Genomic DNA, 26425 nt, shown 5'->3' on the forward strand with positions numbered 1-26425 from the left:
ATCAGTGACAGCAGCCCTTGTCATGTCCACTTGGGATTTTTATTATCTCATTGGCTGTTTTACGTGTCTTTGATTGTTGCATGTTGTTTTTTCGAAAACACTGAGGAAATGTTTTTGCAAAAAGCACCTCCCATTGGATAGAGAGGGGGGAAAAAATCACGTTCATTGTTACATATGAGCATGTGTTTGTTTGTGTGCATCGTTTGTTGTTAACAATCATAACCGATTAAGGTTCCTCATCTCTGGTGATGGTAAATACAATGGCTTAAGGTCCATGCGCAGAGAGAGAAGAGAGAGAAAGTAAAAGAATGAGGGAGAGAGAGGGGGAAAAAAAAGAGAAGGAGAAGAGCACATCTTCTCTTTCTGGCAGCAGTAGTGCAGGTCCAAACAGGTCAGAGTTCAAACTTAAAAAATGGGCGGTGATTTCTATTCTCCTTCCTGAAGCAGGAAGTCCATCGGTAGCATCTGTCAGGCGGTCAGTGCGTGATGTCATAGATCAGCCTCGCTGTCATACGAGACGGAGCTTGTGGACGGTGGAACGGATCACTGCAGAACCAATCCCACCTTTAAAAAATTTTAAAAAGAGGATTATAATAATATAATTCATACATTGTTTTTAAGAGCCTCTTAATATGTAATAAAAAAGATCTAATAGTTATAAAATAAGCCGCATATAAAAAAAAAAAACTAGATATATTTGAAGTTTTCTTCAGTTTAAGCTGATTGATCTCTTAAATGGCATGCATATGACATATTCTATGCCTTTTTGTAGTGTAGTGTAATGCATTCACATTGAAATGTTCTTTTTAATCTACAAATAATAAGTGTGCCTTATTAAACCATAAAAAATAGGTGAAGAATGTTCACGCACTCAACGCTCACAGCTTTGCTCAAGTAGAGGAAGGGGCGGAGCTATACTCAAAACAAAATGATGTTTGCTGTTTAATTGAACTTATTTAAATAGAGCTAAAATAACACACAAGAACAACTTAATTGTTTTATGTTTAATCCACATGCATTTGGGTAAGAAAGTAGACAAAATTAGCATTTATGCCTCGACCAATTACATTTTTAAATTCCTCCTTTCTCAGTAGCAGTTGATGGCCAGTAGACTGGATATTTAGAGTAGGGGTACCCCCTATGTTTTTAAGTGATTCCTTTATATAAATGGCAAATGTAAAATGTCAGATGCCTCTGTAATTGTATGCTTCAAATGAATTTTCCTTTCTGGGACAAATAACTAACTAACTAACTACCTAGCTAACTAACTAACTAACTAATTTGTATAAAACTAGTAAGTTAGCTTAATTCATTTATGTTGTCTCAACACAAATTGATTGTGTGGAACCCAGCATTTTTAACAGTGTATTTGGGGCTGAGGTTGAATTATTTTATTTTGGATTGTGCAATTACAATTGTCCAGCATGATTGATTATGCTGACTACCGATTATGAATGCAATTGTACTCATGACAGGTACTGTTTGGTAGACTGATCATTTATTTGACTAATTTGGAATATATTCTATTGGTTATATTATATTTAAAATGTTTTAAAAAATGTCTTGCTGAGAAATGGGTAAAAATCTAGTGTTTAAAAGCAGGGGTTCCCAAACTTTTCACCCTGTGACCCCCAAAATAACAATGCCAGTAACTCGCAGCTGCCAATATCCTCTGAAGTGGTAATAAATATACAAACTTTGCAAATGCAAAACACCTTACACATACAACTAGGCAGAAGTTTTATGTAAGTGCCGTAAAGGTGTCAGAAAGTTTACCCTGGTGCCATTAAATCAATCTGCTGCATCTGACTCTATTGCTGTGTCTTTAATCCAACATAATGAGAGCCCAGGGGTCACAGTCTAATAGAAAAAAAAAGTAGCATATTGACAAAATATGCTTATTATAATAGTTTCATAAAATCAATTGGATTTTATGCCCCCTTCATTATCCCCTGACCCAGACTTTGGGAACTACTGTTTTAAAGGATTTGGGAAAGTACAGTACAAGAATTTAAAATCACTTTATTTTGATGGTCCATTTGAGTACGAGTAGACAGTTTGGTTAATATCTGTTGATACTGCTCCTGCAACAGACATTTAACTGACTATAGGAAACTTTGCAAGTACATGTCAACTTACACTAACCCTAAGCCCAACCCTAACCTAACGGTCTACTTATATCTAATGAGAATTTAGTTGGCATGTAACTTAAATTCAACAAACGGACCATCAAAATAAAGTGTGACCCAATTAATTAGTATTCTGTGTCCTTGAGTCATTTAAAATGCCATTAAAAGCATTTTTCCTGATGAGACTTGGAATATATACTATTATTGTAGTGAACAACATTTTACTGGCTGCATTTCTAGATAAATAGATACTGTGGCGACCTAGTGTTTGAGTTTAGCTCCGTTAATGCAGATTTCATGTACAAGCCAACAAATCCTACCTAATTTTCATTCTGACAGACTAAAAAAACATAATTGTATTTGTACCTTTTCTGAACCCATGCTGGGACATTTCCAATTGTAGAGGTAATACTGCAGGTTTCCATCTCCAATGCCGAACTTGAGCTTCTCCAAAAATGTCTTGTTCTCCATTAAGTCCAGTGCATTAAAGACATCAAAACCTTTCTGCAAGAGAAAAGACAAAAAAAAAAAAATGTCATAAACTATGCAGACAGTTTACTGCTCCAGAAGAACCTGCCCGTAACACATTTCAAATTACTACAGATGTTGGAAAATGTTAGACTTTAAAAACCACATCTCAAATCAGTACCAGAGCTATAGCTAAGTAAATGCATAAAAATGATTGTGTAAATAACGACAAATCTGAGTACTTATTAATTGTGCCAGAGCATGAAAATTATTTGCAGTTATAGCCAACAATATAGTCAATATGGGTTAAATGATTTAAATTAATAACTTAAAAGGTTAAAAAGATATTGTAAAAAAAAAAAAAAATATATATATATATATATATATGACCGTTCGCATATGTCTTTAATATCAGGTCAGGGTGCACATTTACTACAGGTAATGCAACACTTGTTGAATTGCTGATTCTAAAGGCAGTATGTCATACTTAACTAGACATAAAAGAGAGGAAAGTCTGTCTGTTGCACTAATGTGTTTTTGGAATGTGTTTGTATAATTACTGTTGAATCACTGAAGCCCCGTAGAATGCTTTGACAATGTTTTTTACCATTGCTGTAGATCCAAATTATCTTCATTTGAGTTATGAAGATTAAAAAAGGTGTCAAAGAATTGAGTAATAAATATCTTTTAATTATTTTAGATATTTTAACTTTAAATATCTTCATGAATAAATATCTCCACTTATTTAAAAATGAAAAAAAACATGTGAATTGTTGGACACATCAGGACTTTTCACATTCTGACATAGCAAAATAACCTTAGGAAGTTCATACACTAGATGTATTTGAGACACAACTTGAATCACATTCATCAAGTCTCCTTCATTTTTGTATTGCAATTTGTAACTCAATTTCTTGAAAGATTTATAGACAAATGCAATTTTAAACAGTTATCGCCATCTACTGGTGGAAGAGGTGAAAATGTGTAAAAAAAAAATCCTATGACAATACAAGTGTCAAAAGACTTGTGTTCATACCAAAAATAAAGACTTTTCATCAAATAAAAAAAAGTTTAGGATTAGTTTTGTCTGATTACATCAAATGATGCATCTTTTGCATTTTTTATGGAGAATCTAAAAATAGGTAAATGATTATTTTTGAAATATGATCATTGTGACTCATTTTGCCAGATGAACTCCAACACACACACACGTTCCTATATCCTGGTTGGGACTTTCATAGACGTAATCTACTCTACAGGCTGTATAATATTTCCCCCTACCCTGAAACCCAACTCTCACAGAAAACATTTAGCATTTTGACAATTTCAAAATACTTAATTCTGTGTGATTTATGAGATGTTTTTGCATTAAGGTCCCATTTACACTTATACATTTTAGTTTTAAAACACATTTTGCACATTTTTGTAAAGTTCAGTCTTGCATCCTTTTCTTCTAAGTTCAGACTTTGCAAGATTGATTTGGAAAACAAACTCCTAAGGACACATCGGGTAAATCTTCAAAGAGAACAGTGTACTTTATAACGTCATTCGCATCATCTTGGCATCATCTTAATAAACTGATAACATGATATAAAGAACTGTCAATTTTCATTTTGATATTAGCAACTTAACAGACACCAAAAATGTTAAGGCATCGTGTAGCTAAATATGTATAAGCATCATCTTCACTGTATGAATATTTATAATAAAACGGAGCTTAATGTTTAACAAATACATCACGTTTAACAATTTTAGTGAGATCAGATCTAGCGGTAGGTGGTTGATGAGACGTCCGACGTGCACAGCTCTCACCTGGGGTTTTGTGCTCAAAGCACCTGCTGACTGCCTGTAGCTCAGATGCGCGCATACGTTGAAGAGCATTCCAGAGTGTGTGTGGTCACGTGATGTGCATTTTTAGTGGTGTAGTGTGGACGGAGAGCTGTTCAGAAATGCTAGGTGAATGTCAGTGTGGATTGGACGTGGATTGTTTTTATTCCAAAACGCTGTTTTAAAACTAAAACGTATTTGTGTAAACAGGGCCTCAATTTTGTTCCCCCAGTAGCACAAGTCTAAATGGGTTTGTGTGTGCATTCAGGTTTTACATAAAAAACAAGTACACACACACACACACACACACACACACACACACACACAAACACACACGCACACACACACGCACACACGCACACACGCGCGCACACACACACACACACACACACACGCACAGATATGCACGCATTTAGTGACTGACCGACTTGGCGAGGATAAGAGCGTCTCCCATCAGGTCCACCAGTGGGGTGGTGGTGTGTACATTATAGAAGGAATATGCCGCCTTCAGACTGCGGTGCACAGGATGGTTCATGATGGTGGACGGCAGAGTGTAGAAACTCAGGATATCAGTCACCTTCCCATCTGTAGTCTGCAATGGATGACACAAACAGCCAGATGCTCATGACAAAGACTTTACACAAATGACCACATCATCCACTTTTACCTGCTAACAACACTATAATGTCAATATATGCAGATATATAAGGCAGTGTTGTACCTCCACTACATAGGTGTCAATGATGTTCTCCTGAGGGAGCAGCCAGTGTTGAACCTCCTCAGGGCTCATGACTGGAACCAGGTTGAACTGATTTAGGTATTCCTTCAGCAGGCGGTGAACCAGTGGGATGTCTTTTATGGTCATCGGCCTCAAACCTGCAGTCTTGGGAGCCTAAAGGAAAGAAATGAGCATTAAGGGATTATTAAGGGAAACAGGCTGGCACACACACACCAGGGCTGAACAAGCATCTATATCGCAAAGTGTGTATCTGTAATAGTTGCATCTCAGGATTAGATTATTTATTAAAGATTAAAACAAAGATATTATTAAATACGAGTTTTTGATTATTTATAAATGATGACCATGTTATTATTCATTTGATTGTTCACATTCTGTACCTGAATACTTTTAAGGTCCGTGCACACCGGGAAGCTTTTTCCGTTGACGTTTAACGCCTTGTGACTAAATAAAGGGCACCAATGTGATCATGCACATCAATGCGCAAAATGACAGACGTAAAAGCGTCATTTTTTTAAGAAACTCCTTATGCTCGTTTTTTTCCTTCTCCACTAATCAGATTGGCTCTTTTGATCACGGAGCTGCTGAAGCTACAGTAAACAGCACTTGGAGGCGCTCAAGCACAACACTGTCAATGTGAGCGCATTTTGAAAAAGATGCCCAGAGGCAATATGAACGTGGAGCTGCTTATTGCACTGGTGAACAATAATCCTTTCTTCATCGCTAGAGCTGCTACTTCAACCATCCAGGCTTGTTCGAATCGCCAGTAACTTTAACAACAAGAGTTTCAACTTTCTGACTTCTTCTTCTGTATTACAAGCGAGTTTTAGAGGCTTAAAGTTGTGTAGCGCCATCTGTCATCAAAGAGTGATTCTGCATTCTCTTCTGCTCAATGGCAGTAAAAATCGATCGGGTTTGAATCTGGAAAAATGTCTCGAAAAACGCAGACAATAAACGCAAAGGAAAAGCGTCCCATTGTGTACGAGCATTCAGACACCCAAGAAAACCCCAAAGCACTGTTTATTTTTTATTTTTGATGGTAATTTATTATATTTTATTAAGATGCACGTGCATAGAACACAACTTAATAATCACAGTCAATCTAAATGAATGAAATCTTTCCAAATAGAGCTATTTAAATCATCTGATGAAATGATATTCATATCGCAATATATATCGTGGCAAAAGAAAAACCGCAAAGCAGATTTTTCCAATATTGTGCAGTCCTAACATATACACACACACACATACACACACACACACACACACACACACACACACACACACCCACCCACACACCCACCTCTGGCAGCCGGTAGAGCTTCATGGTGCGTTGCATAGTCATGTTGCGACTAAGGTGAGAAAACTTCACCTCAATCAGCTTTCGTGGGTTCAAAGAACGGTGCCAGTATCTACCAAATAAACACAAACAAACTCATTAGTACAAAAAATGATGTAAAGTTCAAATTTCAATTATGCATTAATATACATTACAACCGCCCAGGGGCATTGCTAGACATAAAGCTCTACTAAGGCACAGCATCCCCCTAAGAAGATCAATAAACAAATAAATAAATATATATATATATATAATTATAAATAAATAGCAGTACTAATGTTATTATACAATTATGATTCTAAATAAATTACTGAAATGAATCCTGAATGTAACCGGAAAACAATCTAAAGACGCAACTGGAGTGATGCTAAGATAATTTAAGAAATCTTTTGCATTAATATTAATTTTATTAGAATGAAATGATATAGACAATTCAATAGAATACAATAAAAGATGTTTTATAGAATTATCTGTTGTGTGTTGTCTTAGACCCAACTTAAGGCCGAGAATTAGGTTTATTAAGTCTGTCCTCTCTGACTTCATCCCTCCTTTCTGCTTCATACCAAAAAATATATCAGGAGCCATGCAGTATGAATAAGATCACAATCATATTATTTTAACTTTATTTTGTCGACTTTCGAATCTCACTGCGTGCTGGTTTCACAAAGCACGAGCGGCACTGCAATTTTTTTTTAGCGTGCATGTTCACAACCGAACCTGGAGTAGAGCAGCACGTCAGCGTCAAGCAGAAGCAGTGTGCGTGAGCCACACGGGTATGTTTTTTTTTTTTTTCTGTGCACATGCTCAGTTTGCTTTTTGATTTAACTACATTGCTTTCATCAGCGTTGGTTTGGTTGCACATAGAGAATGATGTCTTTATTCTGGGATTACCACTCTTAATAAATACACTTGCATATAAAGTAAATCGTATTTCAAAGCATTTACTGGGGCACTGGCGATTTTTACTGGGGCACGTGCCCCAGTAAATGGGGTCTAGCGACACCCCCGCAACAGCATATATTAAAGTTAACAGAAGTACATAAATGGGAGTCATGTGACAATCAGAGTATTTTTGTGGAAACTGTCAAACAAATGTAGAAATTGTCCATGAATATAAAATGTAAAAGAACAGCATTCATTTTGTAATATTTTCTCTTTCCTTTTTAAAGTAAAAAAATCCAAAATTGTAAGCAATAGCATTTATACTACTACAGTAATATGTGCCTAAACCTCAGAAAAATCTCAGATACAAATACTTTAGAGGAAGGAGAAGAGGAAGCTGCATGAATAATTGCTAAAATCTCAATTCCAATCCCTGTGTAATCTTATTCCTAAATGATCCTGATCTGCACCAGTCTATTAAATGAATCTGACAAAAACAATTATCACAAACAAATATGAGTTTGATCTTGTGAAGGCATTTCACATGAAAGGTCATGAAACAGTTTCAGCCTGAAGTAAATCAGACAGCACTGAAGTAATTTTCTGGTTTAAAATGATTTAAAATGATCACCTGGATAGTCTTTTGATAGTCTGAAATAAACAATGATTAATTACATTATGACATAAATAGCTGTCATAAAAACACTCAATAATAATAATAATAGCAATAATAATAATAATGACTATGAACAAATATGTAAATACAAGTAAATATTGATTTCAATCATACATAAAATTAAGGCTTTAAAAATTGATAAGAGATGTACTGTAAGGAAAATTCTCAGCTAAATTTAGAAAATTCTTGTTATGACAGCACAGTAAGGCTATTGAAAGCAGAAGGAACAAAAACTACATAGAAATGTCTATGACTATTTAAGCAGACTATTTAAGCTATTTTGAACTTTGACCATGTTGTGTGCAAGCTAATTGATGATGTGCTCTGCTGGACTAGCACTTTGCTTGCAATAGCAACAAACCATTGAAACCAACGAGTTTCATAGCACATTGATTTTTGCGGTCAGTGTAAAAGCCGCTTCAGAACACACGGTCAAGCAGTGAACACACATGGAGGGAGAGTGAAACAAGAGCAAACAAATACTCATTTATTTTTATTAGTATTTTTTTTTATCATCATCATTAGTATTAGTAGTAGTAGTAGTAGTAGAAAATAGATTGCCAGAACTTACCTATAATAAATGTTACAAACATTATTATTGTATTTACCAGGGTTTCTGCAGGTTTCATCAAGTCAAATTTAAGATTTTTTAAAACTCTTTTAAGACCAAAAAGAATGAAATTTTTTACTTTTGCAGGATTAAAATTCCTTCTAATGGCCTGGTATTATCATGAGAAATTGTGTTATCGTTTTTTTTTACATCCTGATTATGGAATTTAATTTGGAATATTTGCTGTAAAGGAATGTCTAACAGCTGCTGTGATTGGTATCTCTTTGCAATAAAAAACTTAAGTCTAAAAAATAAGGTTTTATTAAGATGTATTGCTGCTGATTGAATGGATGTCGGCCCAATTGAGTATCTTTACTTGGACAAAACAAAATTAAGATCAATTTTAAATTATTTAAGACCTACAACACAATACTTCAGTGACTTTAACGCTTTTTAAGGCCTAAAATTTAGTGTAACATCTAGTGGACACCCTGTATTTTCTCAGCTACTTAGAATTGTGGGTAAGTGGTGTTTTTTTTTCAAGTGGTGCTCGCTGCAGAGCCATTTGAGGAGAGCTGAGCTCCAGCGAGGGGGAGCTTAAGCTTGAGCTCCACCTTTTTTGCACTTCTTCTACGAGTGATGTCACTGGGGGTAGGGTTAGGGGTGGGGTTGGTGTACGCATTAAAACAGCTTACAGGAGGAGGAGCGACAGCTCATGCTCCCACTTGCTGGAGCTCAGCTCTCCTCAAATGGCTCTGCAGCGAGCACCCTCTCTTTTTTTTCATCAAGTTGAAGTCCACATGAACCAGAAGCTGCGACTGTTTTTATTTTATTTTTTCAACATTGTGGCGCAGTTCCCAGAGAAACTGAATATTAAATGAGCAAACTGTGGACGTGGCTTGTTTTTTCTACTGGAAGCTGAATGGATGGAGTAAAGTAGGCATTTCATTTAGAAAGATAGGTTAATGGGTTTTAGAAGAGTTATTACAACCTAACAGATTCCTCCTGCTAGCCTGATTATTTTCAAAACTAATAGCTGGAGGGGCGTGGCTAAGTATGTTAACCATACCCAATGCCTCAGACTGACATAATCTGAGAATTTAACTGAAAGAAAAAATGAGGAAGTGCATTTTCAGATTACTATTTTAGATTACAAGGGTAAACAAATTTTTTCCTCTTAATGATATGCACAGATGAACTGTTCACCACAAAACTAGCAATAAAAGTTAGAAAAATAAATATGGTTATTTTTAATTGCAGTTGCACTTCAAAGAGGCTAGAATCATCTGCCACTCTCTAAGCACTAAAGTACCTGTAACATTACGTGAAGCAGCGGTTGTGTGTCTTACCTACAGGTGCCCACTGGTTTGGGCAGTACCACCCCAGCAGTGTACACAGCCTGAAAGATGCCCTCCAAGTTGACCCGTCTGGTGATCTCCCTGATGAGCACCGGAGCCACTCGTTTCGCACGGAGTTTCTTATGCACACACAGAAAGTTAATCTCCACCATCTTCTTTTCTCTAGGAGGGTCAAACAGCAGACGTGGGTCAAATGAAAACAATAATAATAATAAATAAACAAATTAAAACAAGACAAGTGTTAGACATACGAATCAAACTATAAACATATACGAGTAAACAAGTGCATTACATTCTACTCAGCACAATATGAAATAAAACTGGATTATGAATTAAAAACTTTACAAATAAATGATATAACCAAGCAAAATGATCTGTGGATTTTCTGATCATTACTCTTACATATAGCAGTTGTTATTACTGGCAAAATATTAAAGGCATAGTTTACCCAAAAATAAAACATTCATTCTGTAATTATTTCCTTTACCTTTACTTGTTTTAGACCTTTCTGAGTTTATGAGTTTTCTGTTAAACACAAACTAAGATATTATGAAGAATGCTGGAAGCTAGTCACCATTGATTTCCATTGTATTTCCTTTTCCTACTATGGATGTTAATAGTTACTAGTTTTCAGCTTTCTTTATAATATCTTTAGAGTCCAATAAATGAAAGAAACTCATAAAGATTTGAAACCAACTAAGGGTGAGTAATTTAAATTTTTTTGGGTAACTATTCCTTTAAGATTTACCACAAACATGCCAGTGACTGTGACTGGTTGCAAAAAGGATTGATGCACAGCAAAGAGGCTTTGGAGAAACACAACAGTGGTGATGTAAATCAATTATTCAGTTATTTGTGCAGCCCAATTAGAGATGCCTTCTAATGCCACATTTTCAAGATCTCAAATTATAAACTTCAAGTCAATCACCTGCAATAGTGAGTAAAACAGGCAATTCTGTTCATGTAAATACGCAGAAATGAAGCTAAATTTTAACTCAGATTTGGTTTAAACTTTGCCTTTTGGTGCTGGATCGCATGTCTGGATCCAGAATAATAATGCGCTCACTATTTATTTACTGAAAACTTTTATGATTTTCTTAATTCTGTTGAACACAAGTAAAGATATTTTGAAGAAAGCTGAAAACCTGTCACTATTTACTACTATAGTAAGAAAAAAATGAATAGAATGAAGGTTACCAGTTTTCAGCTTTCTTCAAAATATATTCATTTGTGTACAACAAAAAAAACTGTAAAATAAAAAACTGGTTTGTGACAAGAGCGAGTAAATTATGACATATGTTTGGGATTAACTACAAACTACAATCAAAAACTACAAATGTTAATCCTTAAACTTTTTATTAAACTAATAATAAGTAATTAAGCACAAAATAATAGTTTAACTAGTCTTGCAAAATCTGATTTTTTTTATTGATGCACCATCATCTATTTTGCACAGACACATACTCATTATACCTATGCTGAATGAATACCTATGCACATGCAATGTACATGTTCAATGCAACTGTCACTAAAGTGCCAAATTTAGCAATCAAATGCAGTTCCAGGAAGAAAAAGATGTTAAAATGCTGATTTCAGTGTATGGCTGCAACAATGAATCGATTAAATCGATTAAAATTGATTACTGAACATGATGCTGTCATGTATATCTGCACTGCAAAAAACTTTTCTTGGTAATTTCGTCTCATTTCCAGTCCAAATATCTAAAAAAAAAATGTCTTAAATTAAGAACAGACAAGATAAATGGCATTAGAAAATTAAGTGATGTTTAAAACTTTAGTTTGAGATTTTATTTCATTAAGATTATTTTTCTGACCCCATTGACAAATGATTTTGCTTGATTTAAGCAAACAATGACTTAACTTTCTTTTTTTTCTGAAAACAAGATATAATTTCTTATGCTAATTCATGTGTCTGAAATGTATCCAATTTAAAAATATTTAGATATTTGGATTGAAAACAGGACAAAACCACTTAATTTTTTTATTATAATCATTATTATAACAGCTTAGGGATGAGCTTTTTTAAATAAAGGGTTGGAAATGAATTCTTTTCTTCTTTTGTTTTTTATCCGGTTCAACGAAAAATAATCGACAGATTAATCGATTATTAAAGTAGTCGTTATTTGCAGTCCTATTTCAGTTGCTTTAAACTGGTATGTAGATCCACTTATGACTGCTTACATGTCATAGATGCGGATGTTGGCTGGAATGGCACTGATGAATCCAACTAGCTTCTGATTAGAGTTCACTCTCACTCCACAATGCCACTGAGGCAACCAGCCTGGAGGACGCAGAGCCCTGTAACAAACACAATTCAGAGGAACTGAGAGGAGGACAAACTAAAAAAATAGTATGCCATTCAAAAACAAGGCAAAAAAAACAAGAATAGATCACTTTGATCAAGGTTTTTATAACAAATCTGTTGAACATTCATACCAGAGCAGAAATTCAGGAGAGTAATCAAAGCGAAACATGTTGTCGTCATCCTCCACGTAGTTCTCGTTCAGGAGTGTGTATAGCTCTTTCAGCTTTAAAGAAAACAAACAGCAGTTTTAACAACTGTTTCCAGTTGTATATTTGTATGTATAAGATAGTGAGACATGCTGTACCACTGCAGCGTTTCCTAGGTCGAGAGTGTCCCAGGTAAAGCCTTGCGGGAGGCTGTAGGGCTCCTCTCGAATGTTATCTTTATCTGGCTCAATACAACCATGTGATGTCACAGTCTCACCTACAAACAAACAAACAGACAGACAGAATCAAGTTATGTTTCATCTACAGATAACAATGCAGTATAAACAACAGGGTTGTAAATGAACACAAAATTCACAGTTGGGTATACATCACATTTGCTTAATTATGTTTGAAAGTTTTATTCAATTTCGGTACGGTTTGGGAGATGAAAAGCTAAACGTATAATTGGTTGAGATGTTTAATTGTTATTAATTAGGGATATAACGATTCATTGTTAGTCGGTTGACAATCAATTAAAATGTGACGATTCAAACCAGAAGAAATGTTGAATGAATGGCAATACATTTTTTGAAAGGTGGTGCTGTTTAAAGGTGCAAACTTGCTTTATCAGCGGTGAGCAAGAGGAGGGGCGGCTGAGTAAAATGACAGCGGTGAAGTGTGCCAGACAAAACAAATACTGTAAAATGACGTTTACTTAAACTAACAGAAGAGCGAATATGATGCACATAAACCATCAGCACAGCGAAAAACTACTCTCACAGATGCCTATACGCGAAAAAAAAACTATTAATAAGCCAAACCACACGGACCGGATGATTAGCAGCTCCGCTAGCTTCTGAGGGGTGCTACAGAGATCACACGGTGCATCAATGTTTTCATAGCGAAGCTGTGAAGATGTTTTTCAGAATGAAAGAGAAGGTTGTTCTGGTACAGAACCAGGTATTGGATTATTTTTACCCTCTCTTTTTCAAATTAATACATGCATTTTTTTATAATTTGCTTATTATTATTGAATATTTAAAAATGTTCAAGATTATCTCTTTTAAAGTCCATCACACTGATACTAATTAATTACACAAGTATTATTATTTGCCTTCATAATCATATTTAACTCCTGTCTCCATCCTACTATATAATTAGTCATTTTATAATCAGAATTGTATGCCAGTGGCCAGACCCTTGGATCAGCGGACCAAATGACCACCTCTGTACACTCTGCTCTGTGGTATAGAAAAGGCTTTCCTCTTCACACCAGCCATCTCAGTCCCCAGTGAGTGTTCTCATCAGCAGGGGACACAGTAAATGCGCAAAGACCTCAGCTTATGCCAGAAAACATAGAAATGCTTATATTTCTTTTTAAAAAATTTAAAAATCCCAGCAGAGTCACAGTTTTAGTTTGTTCATATTAATGATCCTTCAAAAATAACAAAATTGTTGAAAACAAAAACAGAAGTTCTCAAATAAATAAAGTAATTCTCAAATCAATTAAACAAAATATGTGAAAGTGCGAAAGTAAACTCTCTTTATATGTAATATGAAAATATATTTCAAAAATAGTGATTGGTCATATGGATAAATCGGATTTTTTCAGTAATTTAAAACTAAGTTTCAAGCTATTTTTAAAAACATTGCAGCGTGGATAAAAAGTTGTCAGAAAATACTCACACTGACTGCCACAAAGTCTACAAAAGAGCATTTAAGTCTAGTGGTGTCACTTTCCATGTTTGTTTGTTTGACAACATTTTTCATTGATAATGGTGGGCTGTGATGTCAAGCAATGTTAAATGATTATTCACATGAGAGGCTCTGGTGTGATCACAGTTTTTGTCATTATATTGTGAAAACAACTTAAAATCACATCATTTCAGCCACAAACAAGAGTCAGCAGTAGCCAAAGTTAAAGCTAAGTGATGTGCTCAAAGCGTGTTCATAGTAGGAACTCAAATTTTAATTATGTTTGCTGTACATTTAAAAAAAAAGGACTGCATTCTTTACATTAACTTTTCTATATAAATACATGTGCCATTATACCCCTATAAAACAATCCTAAAAAAAATATAAAGCAAGCCGGTTGTTGGTGATATTACTTGATAACATGCATACAGGTGGCCATATAGTCCTAATGTTTTGGTAGTCAAGCAGTCAAATGCGCAAATTAACTGAACATGTAACACATAATGCCACAAAAATAATGCAAATGTAAATGATCAATACCAAGTTTGGGAACAGGCTGAGTGTCCCAGAACTGATAACTGCGACGTGTGGCCTCCTCCATGGTTTTAGCTGGACCCTGTCCCACCGAGAACAGCTCAATGGCCTTCTGGATCTCCTGTAACTTATCAGCTGGGAGAGAGTTTACCTGATAAACACAAAAAGACATAATTTTACTCTTATGAAAAGGACTGTGAATGTACCATGGAGCAATGATAGTATCACACTGAGGTATTTATAAAGTAACCCAAGATAAATTGATGTTTGAGGTACTTCCTAGTCTTATAAATTGCTCATACGAGTAGATCATGCAACTGGGACAGTGCTTAAATTTAACATTTCCTGTCTAAAACACACTCCACCAATTTTTTAAAATATTGTTTATTTGAAAAGTAAATGGCGTCGTTGAAAATCTCAGACCGCACAGAGTAAAAAACAAACAATGATATAATTATTGAAGAAAATAAAACACACTGCTATATTTCTGCAAGTGTACCATGTTTAGTGTTTCAATTCATATTGAACAGTCATGTTGCACACGACAGACTTATGCCAATAATTATAGATGTGGCCATTAGTATTAAAATAATTTGACGTAGATACATGAAAAATTTAAAACTGAAAGATTACATGAAATGTTTTGATTATATATTGATGAAGTTTTAAAAGCTACAGGTAACTTGGCATCATAAAATGATATTCCACAAACAAACAAACAAACAAACAAACAAACATAAATATGGATTTTGATATCTGGCAGAGACAACAGTTAACAGTCATATTAAATTATCATTGATATTAACGATATATTATGACATTAAAACTCACTTTGGCCAGAGGATCCTGAGCGGCATCTTTTGCTCCAGACTTGTCCTTGTTCTTTTTCTTCTGTTTCTTTTTCTTCTTCTTGGCACCTGTGTCGCCCTTCTCCCTGTGGATCATATGAACTCAGCTGACATGGACGGATATAATGAGAGGTTTATGTCCACTCAGCACTGTCTGCAGCTGATGCAGATGAAAAGCTCAATAGAGCATCACTGTGTTTGATACAGCCAGCAGTATATTAGGAGAACCTCTTGCTACCATACAACAACACCTAGATGCTGGATTTTTGTAATATATAATAAACATGAGAGTAAAAATTGCCATCACAATAATATTCTTTTTTTTTATGGAAAAAAAGCATTTGCGGGTGTATACAAATAGTGTTACAAGTTGGTAGTTAACTTATTTTGTTATTTCTAAGCAATGCATGAGAATGTGATTTACTAAATCAAAACAAAATACCTTTAAATAATTAAGCGAAAGATCGAACAGTGCTGTCATTCTCAATGGCACTGCGACAACAGAACAAACACTGTGCCTCGAGCAAAACTGTTAGAGGCTATTTGATGGATTTACTGAACAACAATATGATATTAAGAGATATACAAAAAAAAAATAATAATAATAAAATACATATATATATATATATATATATATATATATATATATATATATATATATATACATATATATATATATATATATATATATATATATATATATATATATATATATATATATATATATATATATATATATAGCAGCTTATTATAACAGACTTTTCAGCAATTCAGAGTGCCGTTGCTTGAAGTAAATAAACTCCATCTCTGCAAGAGCTGAGTTTGAATTGCCTCTAACACGATTTTGAAAATGGAACATGGTCCAAAGACCTTCCATTTGTAATGAGAATGCTTCATAAATCGTTTTCAAGAGAGGCATTTCAAAATAGAGGTTTCTCTGTGGTTTGTGACAAAGTTACAGGCCATGTAAATTCTATTTTGACATTTCTAACATATAAAAAGGAATTTCAGAACGAACAAAGAGAAACAGTCTTGAGGTTTTTTAAATTATGGAAAATTCCAAAAAAATTAGGACCTCCAGTCATCATTCACTCAACCTAGGCCTGGGCGAAAATGGCAAAAATGAAATCTCAATAATTATTTTCCATATTGAATGTAAACGATATATATTGTGATACAAATTGTTAATGCTTCAAGATTTAAAAGAGTATCCAACAATTACTGAAGACACAAAAATGAGAGGGTCGATTAAATGCCATAACATTTTTATCGTCGATGAATTATCGGTGACCGAAAATTCAGTACATGTCTAATATCAAAACACTTTTAGATTGCCATTGTAGCACATTTCTGCTGTGTGATTGGCTCACAGATCAATATTGAGTAAAAAAAAGTCCTGAGCTTATTAGTGTTATTGACATTAATTTTATCGCAATTCAATTTAAAATTGTTTATCAACCCAGCCCTAACTAATTCCAAACTGGCATCAACATGCGTTTTGCACAAACAAAGGATTTCAATAGAATCCAAAATGATTTGGTTACCAACATTCCTCAAAATTATCTTTTTTTCCACAGAAGATTTTAAGGGTGCTTTCAAACCTTTGGATAGATTATTTTGTTCCAAAACAGAGACTGAAGTTGTTACAGTGTTGCACTTTGCTCATGTTGGTGTGGTTCGATTTCACACTGCGAAGTTTCTAAATGGACCAAAATAGCTAAAACAAGTCACTTGCAAGTAAACTCTCCTTACATTGGTCAGAGTTTCACTGTGTATTTTGGGGAGTCCCGCTCGGCTGTCATGCATCCTTATTTTAATTTATGGGGATAATGAGAAATAAGACATTAGAAGTGAAGAGCTGCACTTACAATTTAAATGGTGACAGTCACCCACAGACATCGTCAGACCGACGTCAGACCAATCTCAGACCGATTGGTTTGGCACGTATCTGAGCACGATTGCTGGCTTCACATATGCCAAACAAACCGCGCTAACTTGGGAAACGCGCCAGGTTCTGAAACAAGTCTAGATGTGAAAGCACCCTGAATGACATGAGGGTGAGTACATGATGAAAGGTGCCACTGAATGCACTGATACAATGCGTTACATTGTTCTTTAATATGTAAATAGAAGGTAGGTGCCTTAGGTAGGAATAACAAATTTCCCAGACATGGTTTTACAGGACCATTTCTGACCCTAGAAATTGGCCCCAATATGACAAGAACAGTTTTGACTATATTTGGAAAGATCATGAAAATGAATGAACTGTGCTCTAACTCTCCATCAGTAACTTTTAAATACACATGTGGAAAATAATTATACTAAAGTTATTCATACTTCTGAGTGAATCTTGCATGACAAATTAAGTAGATGACTAGCTTAATGACAATAGTTTAAACGACAATAGTTTAAACTGAAGTTATAGAGAGGTTTATTTTAGCTAGAAGTAGTGAGAGCCTTCTTTATGCAACAAGAAAAGCATAGCTTGCTCCTGAGTTGTGTTGAAGAGGAAACACAGGCTAAATTACAATTATATTCGACAAAAGGGACCAATAGTATTGTATTTTTATGCTTCAATGTATATGAAAACACAGGAAGGAATTAATATTGCCATCTGCTTAAACAGATGAGTTTCCTAAAGTGTATTGCGGTCCTTTCACTCCAGAGAAATCACAGCAAGAGCTGAGTGATATGACACAATGCATAAGCTTGCATTAAATACTTAATGCTCAGCAGTTTACATGTGTTTGTTGCTTCATTACAAGCATATGTTGCAAATTTCCCAATACACATGACACATTTAATAGACCTTATGTGTCTTCGGGGTGGAACTAAATTAATTTACAATCCGTATATCCTGCATTTTCATCCTGACTCATTGTGAACTGCATAACAAAACAGATATTCCTTAAAGCCTGTTCCCTTTTTAAAGTAAAATTGACACTTACATAGCAAGTATAATACAAGCTTATAATTGTAATCTCAATACGAAACCTTATGACCAATGAAATGCTGCTGGGGCAAGCATATTACCTTATTGACCCTGAGTGGATTGTCAGTGTTTTGTTCCAGTTGGCATGTTTTTTCTTCCCTCACAGGAATATTACAATCACAGGATTTACATTTGTATGAGAAAATGAGGATGATGTTTGAGGCTCACGGTATGTCATTTCCATGTACTTATTATTCAGCGTCACCTAGGTATATCCAGGTTTTCGTTGTACGGCAACTTTAAAAGCACTATTTTTAGAGTAAACTAAATCTGGTTTAATTAAACCTGTTAACTCAGTTTTTATATTAGAAACAAATATTCGTTCTGGAAAAACTGAAGGTTCCGCTGAATCTGAGATTCAAAATTACAGAAAATCTAATGACTGAAATATGCATCATTTTTTCACAGTAGCTCATTATGCAATTTAATTCACACTAGAACTACACGAGAGTCGAGCTGCAATGGGACGACTTACAAAGAGTCGCACAACTAATCCTATTAATGTCCATGGAGGAAGAGAGGTGACTGCCACAGCTACATTTGTTAATGGGGGACAGATGGTCCATCACATGACCTGCAGAAAAAGCATGTTTTGTATGTTCGAGAGGATGTGGACTATTGCACAAAGATGCCGAATAAACTAGCACCCCTGTGACTATTGCCTTAACAGCCACGTATACCTGTTAAAAGAGCAATAAGTGTGAGCTGCAAAGCAGGATGTTTTATAACATAATGGGCAATTTATTGTAGATTTAAATGATTGATGTAAATTATGACTGAGGAGGTTTGTTTTTCAGCTAACAATGTTGAGACGTCAGAAACAAGTTATTAAGATTTCACTGCATCTAAAGTTTGATGTTAATATAGAGAAAAACACTTAAAAATATTTGATTTAAAAAGAAGAAAATTATTACTTTTATTTGATGCCCAAAAATTAGCCTGCAATGTACAACCAAACAATGTATAACACGTTTCTTTTATTGCAATTAAATATGCAGAAATTTACTAATATTTCCATAACAAAAATCTGAAATCTAATTATAAATATATATATATATATATATATATATATATATATATATATATATATATATAAACTTAATAAAAATACTGTTAGAATTTTTAGACAGTAAAAATCTTTGTTTTTAAGAAAATGTTTTTAAGACATATCATATTTATTCTACAGACCAGTTGTGACATTTAAAGCTATTTTGGATGGTTTTGCTACACTAATCGGAAAGAAGACAAAATATATTAAAACAAAACAGAACCTAAAACTCACTGGAGAGTAAAATATAATGGTTTTGCCTGCAGTAGCATTGCTGAAAGAGGCATCTGTATTACAAAATCCCTCATAGCGTTCACAAGGTCTTATGTTTATTCAGTATCCTATTTGGTCTCGATGCACTTTCAATTGTACCTCATAAGACAACAAACCGATCAAAGACTTAATTTAAATACCAATGAATTAAACTACAATGCATGTGTAATGAAAAATATCATCAATATAACACCAGAAACCCCAGATTATTTAAATTAAGCGCATAATGACTGAACGGATAGCGTTACGTGATCTTCGGCACACATCACTTCACTATAACTCAATATCTCACTACTTCTTGTGTCTGATTCATTCGAGAATGTTCCTGTACACGACCTTGAGCAACTGCATAAGATTTATTAACGCACGTAATTTTTATTCTGTTTTGTTTATTTGTTTGAGCAGATGAGCTGTTTGCTACTGAAAGAGAAACTCCTTCACTGAACACGCCTGGATGTTGGGAAACCATGAACCTTTAATAAAAAAGTTTAACGATGCTACTAGCAGCCGTCAGGCTAACTAAATCACGCCAAGCCAAGGGTTAGTGACAGTAAATCCATTTTACATGATAATACCTAGTGGTGATAAAGGCCTGCAGGATTATGTTTGAACGCAATTTTTAGAGGCGATCTATACATATTGTACAGTTTATAAATGGCAGCTTTGAATATAACAGTTTATTCGTTTTTATGCACGAAATTTTGAGTAGGCTGTTTATACACCTCATACAAATGCCAAAGATCCTATGAAACCTGGCTATACCGAACCGTCCTCATGCATGATTGACGGCGCCTGGCCCAATCGTGTTCGAGAACCGTCTGTCAATAAAGGCAGTGAACCAATAGCGTTGGACCAGGAGGCGGGCCGACATGCTGTACGCGTGCCTCAGCTTGGCCGAACAAGGGCCCTGTCTTTTCGTAACGTGAGGAGGACTAATTTACATTTGAGAGCTAACAATAAAATACATGCACGCTCACCCGTCATCGGAGTGATGCTCTTCATTTTCACAATTGCTGCAGTGTCCATGATCCTCTTCTACCTCCTCTTCTTTCTCTGGCAGCGGTGCTGTCTCATTCTCATCCGCCATGTTTAACCAGGAAGTGAGGATCTCGCCCTGCGCTCTCACACCCCGCAAAACCATTGGTGGACTGCCGCAAAGCCCGACGGTATGCGTAGTTTATAGCAATGAGCCCCAAGTAACCCAACTCAGTCACTCGATTTCGGCTTTTCACCCTCTTTTATCAGGGGTCACCAAAGAGGAATGAACGCCAGGAGCAAGAACCAGTTGTGTACATTTTACCCTAACATAAATGCGGATGGGTGTAAGTTAGCTGTTAGCACAAATAAGGAGTGGAACTATCGGTTTTCATTTAACGTTAATTTCGTTTTCATTAACTGTTTTCGTTTTCATTGTCTGTCTAACGTTATATGTCTGTCAGTCTGTCTTTCTATGTCTGTCTATCGACATCTATCTGTTTGTCAATTTTAACAGTGCACAATTGTAAACCTTACTGTAAATTCGGTTGTCTTTTTAATGTCTATTTCTACAACAAAGATGCAACATTTTAGCAGTAAATAAAACACACATTTGGTACAATTAGCTTTGCACATTTATAAAACGTAGGCATGCTTTTAAAAGGCACTACATCTTTGCAATACCAATAAAAACAATTAAAAAGCACAATCAGGATTAATTCACAGATTTCCACATTTTTAAAACTACCCAAGCAAAAAGAAATCAAATGAATTAGTTTTTTTTTCTTAAGAGGTAATGTTGTCTGCTGCTGATAATACAAAGTAAATACTAAACATTGAGTCAATTAATTTACTGATTATCTATTTCAAAATAGTCTAGAAAAATTGTGTTTTCCTAAAAAATAAATTCACATTCACACACACATATACAGTACTGTATGAACAACAAGACATTAAGATCAAAAGATGATCTGGTTTCTACTAAGAAACTGAACATTTACAATTAAACTTGTTTGTAGAGAAACAGTTAATATCATATTATAACATTTAATTAAATATTATAGCCTAGTACAAAATACAGATCTTTATTATCTGAACCATGAGTTACCATAATTTAACAAACCTGCCATTAAATGACGTATAGAATGGCAAGTGCTATAGTTGCCTCTAAATCATCAAATTAGCACTAGACAAATATAATTTGACCAGTTTTGGAGATCTTAGGATAACGGACTTTGCTAATGCTTGTAATGCATTGTTAATGCTGTAGTTTAATGATAAACCCTTCTGTTTTTTCAACCACTGTTAAACACAGACTTCATAATTGGATGTTGTTATTTAAAGTATCTAGCTAAATTACTTTATAGAATAATCTGATTATTCTGCTGAGTTACTGATGTTGTTTAAATCAATGAAAACATACTTGCATACAAAAATAAACCAGTCATGACCCTTACTAAACAATCCTGACACTTTCCAAGCTTTCAATGTCTCCTCAAAATCTCTTTTTTTAATTTTTGTCAAATAATAATTAAGTATATGAACTCACAAAATGACAAAAGACTAATTTCTGTGTTCACATAAGTCTTAACACTACTTTAAGGCACGTTTACACTAGTGTGTTCTCATTTTAAAACCGTGTACAGCCTAAAACGCATGATGCATGATTACTGACGCTCATTAGGCATGCGCATAACTTTGCCAGCATTCAGACTTGCAGTCTACCGGTGGTGTAATGGTCAGAAGGGGTTGTGAACTGAAGTAACAGTACGCTATAGTGTTGTTTAAGGATAAAATGTGGCTAACTGCAAACAAAATAAAAGTATGTGTGTGCTGTGCACACACATACATGTACATGATTAAAAATATTTACATATAGATTAACATTTAGATAGAATTATAAATATATATAAATAAACACTTTCTATACTTGTATATTCACATACATGGATGTGTGTATTTATACACAATAAATATACACAATATACAATTATGTAAAGGCAAACTTTACAAAAACAAGCAAAGTTTTGTGGAATTTGTGGAAAAAAAGTTACTGTTTTGAACAATGTCTTTCTTTGATCTTTATGACCAAAATGACAAAATATTTTAAGGTTTTCACTGCCAAAAGAAAAAAAACACGAGAATGTAAGCGTACCTGCGTGTCTGTTGACATCACATGCTGAAGCTTTAATTCAGTGAATACTGCATACTTTTAATAATCCAGAGTTTAAGTCAAATTCAAAAATGTTCTGTAGCTATGTTTCCTTCCACCTATTTTTATGCGCATCTTGGAGATGCTCATAAAAAATGGTTGATGAAACCACCATGAAGCGCATAAATTTTGAAAGTGCACATAAAAAACATATGCACGTAACTGAGTAGGATAAACTTTTTATTTAACAGAGAAAAGATGTATGAAAATTCCAGTATGCGCATAAAAAATAAATTTATATAATAAATAAATAATGTGATTTTGTTATAAGAGATCATGTGATGATAAAAATGTGTGTGAATGAACAAACTAGCAGCCTAAGCACATTGTAAACCATCTGAAATGTTGTTTTGGTTATTCTAAAATGCCTTAACCATCTTATGCTCCGTTCACACCAGACGCAGAACGCGCGTCAAGCGCTAGTGATTTACATGTTAAGTGAATGCAAACGCACGAATAGACATCCTGCGGGGCGATATGTGTGGATTCGTGCCACGATTAGCGCCTTATGCGCGAATTGAGGTGCATTCAGCTCTGTGAGCTCATAAACCCCTCCAGAAACTGAACCTGGATGACGGAGGCTTTCAGCAGTGCTTTTGACTGAGCCAAGCCCAGTTTGATGACTTGTTGTTGGTGTCGCCTGGAAGATTTCCCCCGGGACACCCTCAATAGGTTCTACTCGAGCAATTCGCGCAAAACGCGCAACTCAATGCGTATCGCACCGCAGGATGTTTGTTCGCGCGTTTGCATTGATTTAACATGTAAATCACTCGCGCTTGACGCGCGTTCCGCATCTAATGTGAACGCAGCATGAGTGTTAATACATTATTAATGACCTGCAGAATCAAGAGTGTCTGTGCTCTGCGTCTGACACCTTCAAAGTTCAGTCGTTTATTAGATTAAGAAAAGATTGACGCAGTTTCTTGGATCACAGCAAATTCTGTTTTTACTGTTGATATTTGGCGCCAGTTGACGATTTTGTTCGCTTTGATTCGTGGAAACGCTGCTTTATTCGCACATCTTTTATGTGATAATTCAGTTTTGCGCATAAAGTTCATTCGCATTTTTGGATGGAAACAGCTATTGTCACCAAGCTATCCTCACAATAACAGACGTGTGTGCACTGATCCATGAATGTCTCAGAAAGTTATACTTTTACTTATGAACACTGTCATCAATATAAACATCGCAGCTTTTTTATCCACTCAGACTTGTTTTCAGGTGGGCTGATAAAGATTGCTGCATACTCGACTTCCAGAAATCATGTATATTTAATTAGATGACAATTGAGGATCTGTTAAAGTGTTTCCAGAAAAGTGTGCCATAGGCATCAGATATTAATGCCCCATTCACATGGGGCTTCAGCGTCAACGCTTGAGGTGTTTGAGGTTGGGGCTGACACGAACGTCATAGCAGTGTCAGGCTATGAAATTAGTCAGCAATCGGCTACTGCCTAAGCGGGTGTATTTGCATACAGCGATCTGATTGGCTGACGCTTCCGTTGGCGCTTGAAAATTTGAGAGAGTCCCAACTTTTGCAGCGAGCAACGCCACTGAAGCGGCGCAGATGGATCCACAATGCAGTTCAGCAATGCCTGATTTAAAGTGAATGGGAAGCGTTGAAGCTGACGCCCCGTGTGAATTTGGTGTTAGCCAAAGCTCTGTGGGTGTTGCTTGGCGTGACGTCTTAGGCTGAGACTATTCAAAGACTAACTGTGGACAGCCATGCTTCCCTTTTTAAAAGTCTGCATTTTGGCACATCTATATTAAAATGCAACACCCATATTTTAAAACCAAATTTTCAGCTTTTTAAAAATGTTCAGTTTTGGTGGTTGAAGATGCCAGAGTAGTGTACACAACTGGCATAACTGCTACAAAACCTTTAAAACAAAAACACACCTGTGTAAACAGTGCCTAATTCAACTAAAATATAAATTAATCATAAAATATAATTTTGTAAGAAATCAAGGCTTAAAATCTCTCTCCTAGAAAACAGATTCTACGAGCAACGCTGACCTGTAACTTAGAACAACACTGACTTCATAACATATCTCACTTGCAGTATAGCTTATTAGACGTTCTGCTCTGCAGACAGCAGCACAAATGAACAATAAAAGCAAAATGCACTTTGAATCTCAGGTCTACACTTGACTTCTGTATCACCCATTGTCCATGTTTTTTCCAGGTGGTCTCACTGTGAAGAGTTCCAGCACCTCGAGAGCCCGGCTCAGGGGCTTTTCCTTCGGTAAGGTACTTGCGGAAAGAAACCTTTCCAGAAATCATGACAAAATCATCAGGCCTTGCCTATCCTCTCAGAAACGGTTTTAATATGAACTCCTCGCCGTACCACCTTGACATGGATGAAGAGGGTGGCAGGAGAAAGAGTGGAGCCGTCAGCTTTCAGCAGGTGGACGTGACGATAACCTGAAAAATATCACAATAACAAACATGGAAGAAAAATGTAGTTAAGTAATATGTGCCTTACAAAAATTAACCATGGATTTTTTTTTTTTTTTTTTAAATAGAAGTAATCATGGTTTTTGAGTTAACTATGGTTTAACTACATAATCCATGTAGTGTTTTTAAGGGGTACCAAATAAATCACAATTTAAAACTTGACATATTTAGTTTTTTCACAACAGTTTACTTCAGAATTCCTGATTTTCTTTCAGCATTTTTCCATACAAATGAAAAGGATTCATTCAAATGCATGCCTCTTAAGCCTGGTTTATACTTCTGCATGAAGTGACCGGCGTAAACCCACGATGCAGGCAACGTGCGTAGCTGTGCATTTATACTTCTGCGCGCTGTCTCTGTTGGCCTGCATTAACACTTCCAAAATGCTAGTGGGCAGAGAGGTGTTAATGTTCCTCTGTGACGAGTTTCTTCGCTGCTGTTTTGTTCTTTCTGAACGCTTCCGAATGTACAAGTGGCTCAAACTCGCTCATTTTGAGGCAGGAACTGGCGGACGTGCAACAACTTTAACTATGAGGTAAACACAAAACAAAACTTTTCATCCGGAGCTCCTTCACGGGACTCCACACTTGTAAACAATCGCTCCATCAGGCTCGCACCATTCACGCGGCTCTCGGTCCCGCCCAGACTCGTCAGTGCTACCAAGCTGACCAATCACAGAGCTTGCGCTACGCGTCGTTGCGACGTGTAGTTAAATTTTTTAAAAGGTACACGTCAGCAAAGCCGACGGCCACGGCGAAGGACTATGCGTCAGCGCCGTAGCATACGCCGGCGTTTGACGCAGAAGTTTAAATCAGCCTTTACTGATCTCTTAAGCCTGGTTTATACTTCTGCGTCAAGTGACCGGTGTAACCCACGGCGCATACAACGCCCGTAGCTGTGCATTTATACTTCTGTGCGCTGTCTCTGTTAGTCTGCAGTAACACTTTTGAAAC

General features: G+C 35.6%; 2 protein-coding genes and 1 long non-coding RNA gene across 3 annotated transcripts in view; 1 reads left to right on the forward strand and 2 right to left on the reverse strand.

Moving 5' to 3' along the window:
• Window positions 1-22: 22 nt before the first annotated feature.
• nmt1a (N-myristoyltransferase 1a) lies at window positions 23-20926 on the reverse strand. The gene is given in 12 exon segments (NM_001020480.1): window positions 23-564; window positions 2496-2633; window positions 4849-5016; window positions 5146-5316; window positions 6467-6575; window positions 9960-10130; window positions 12170-12286; window positions 12425-12516; window positions 12598-12716; window positions 14675-14819; window positions 15500-15602; window positions 20807-20926. Coding segments are annotated over 12 exon segments (1464 nt in total). The 5' UTR covers window positions 20917-20926; the 3' UTR covers window positions 23-543.
• Window positions 20679-25634, forward strand: LOC141381252 (uncharacterized). Its single transcript, XR_012401145.1, has 2 exons — window positions 20679-21151; window positions 25201-25634. It is a non-coding gene; the product is annotated as an uncharacterized lncRNA (long non-coding RNA).
• plcd3a (phospholipase C, delta 3a) overlaps window positions 21342-26425 on the reverse strand; it is a 45262-nt gene continuing 40178 nt past the window's right edge. Inside the window, 1 exon segment of the mRNA NM_001099423.1 lies at window positions 21342-25439. Coding sequence (NP_001092893.1) covers window positions 25309-25439 — 131 coding nt within the window. The 3' untranslated portion in view covers window positions 21342-25308.

This window comes from Danio rerio, chromosome 3 (assembly GCF_049306965.1).
Source record: "Danio rerio strain Tuebingen ecotype United States chromosome 3, GRCz12tu, whole genome shotgun sequence".
NCBI classification, from domain to species: Eukaryota; Metazoa; Chordata; class Actinopteri; order Cypriniformes; family Danionidae; genus Danio; species Danio rerio.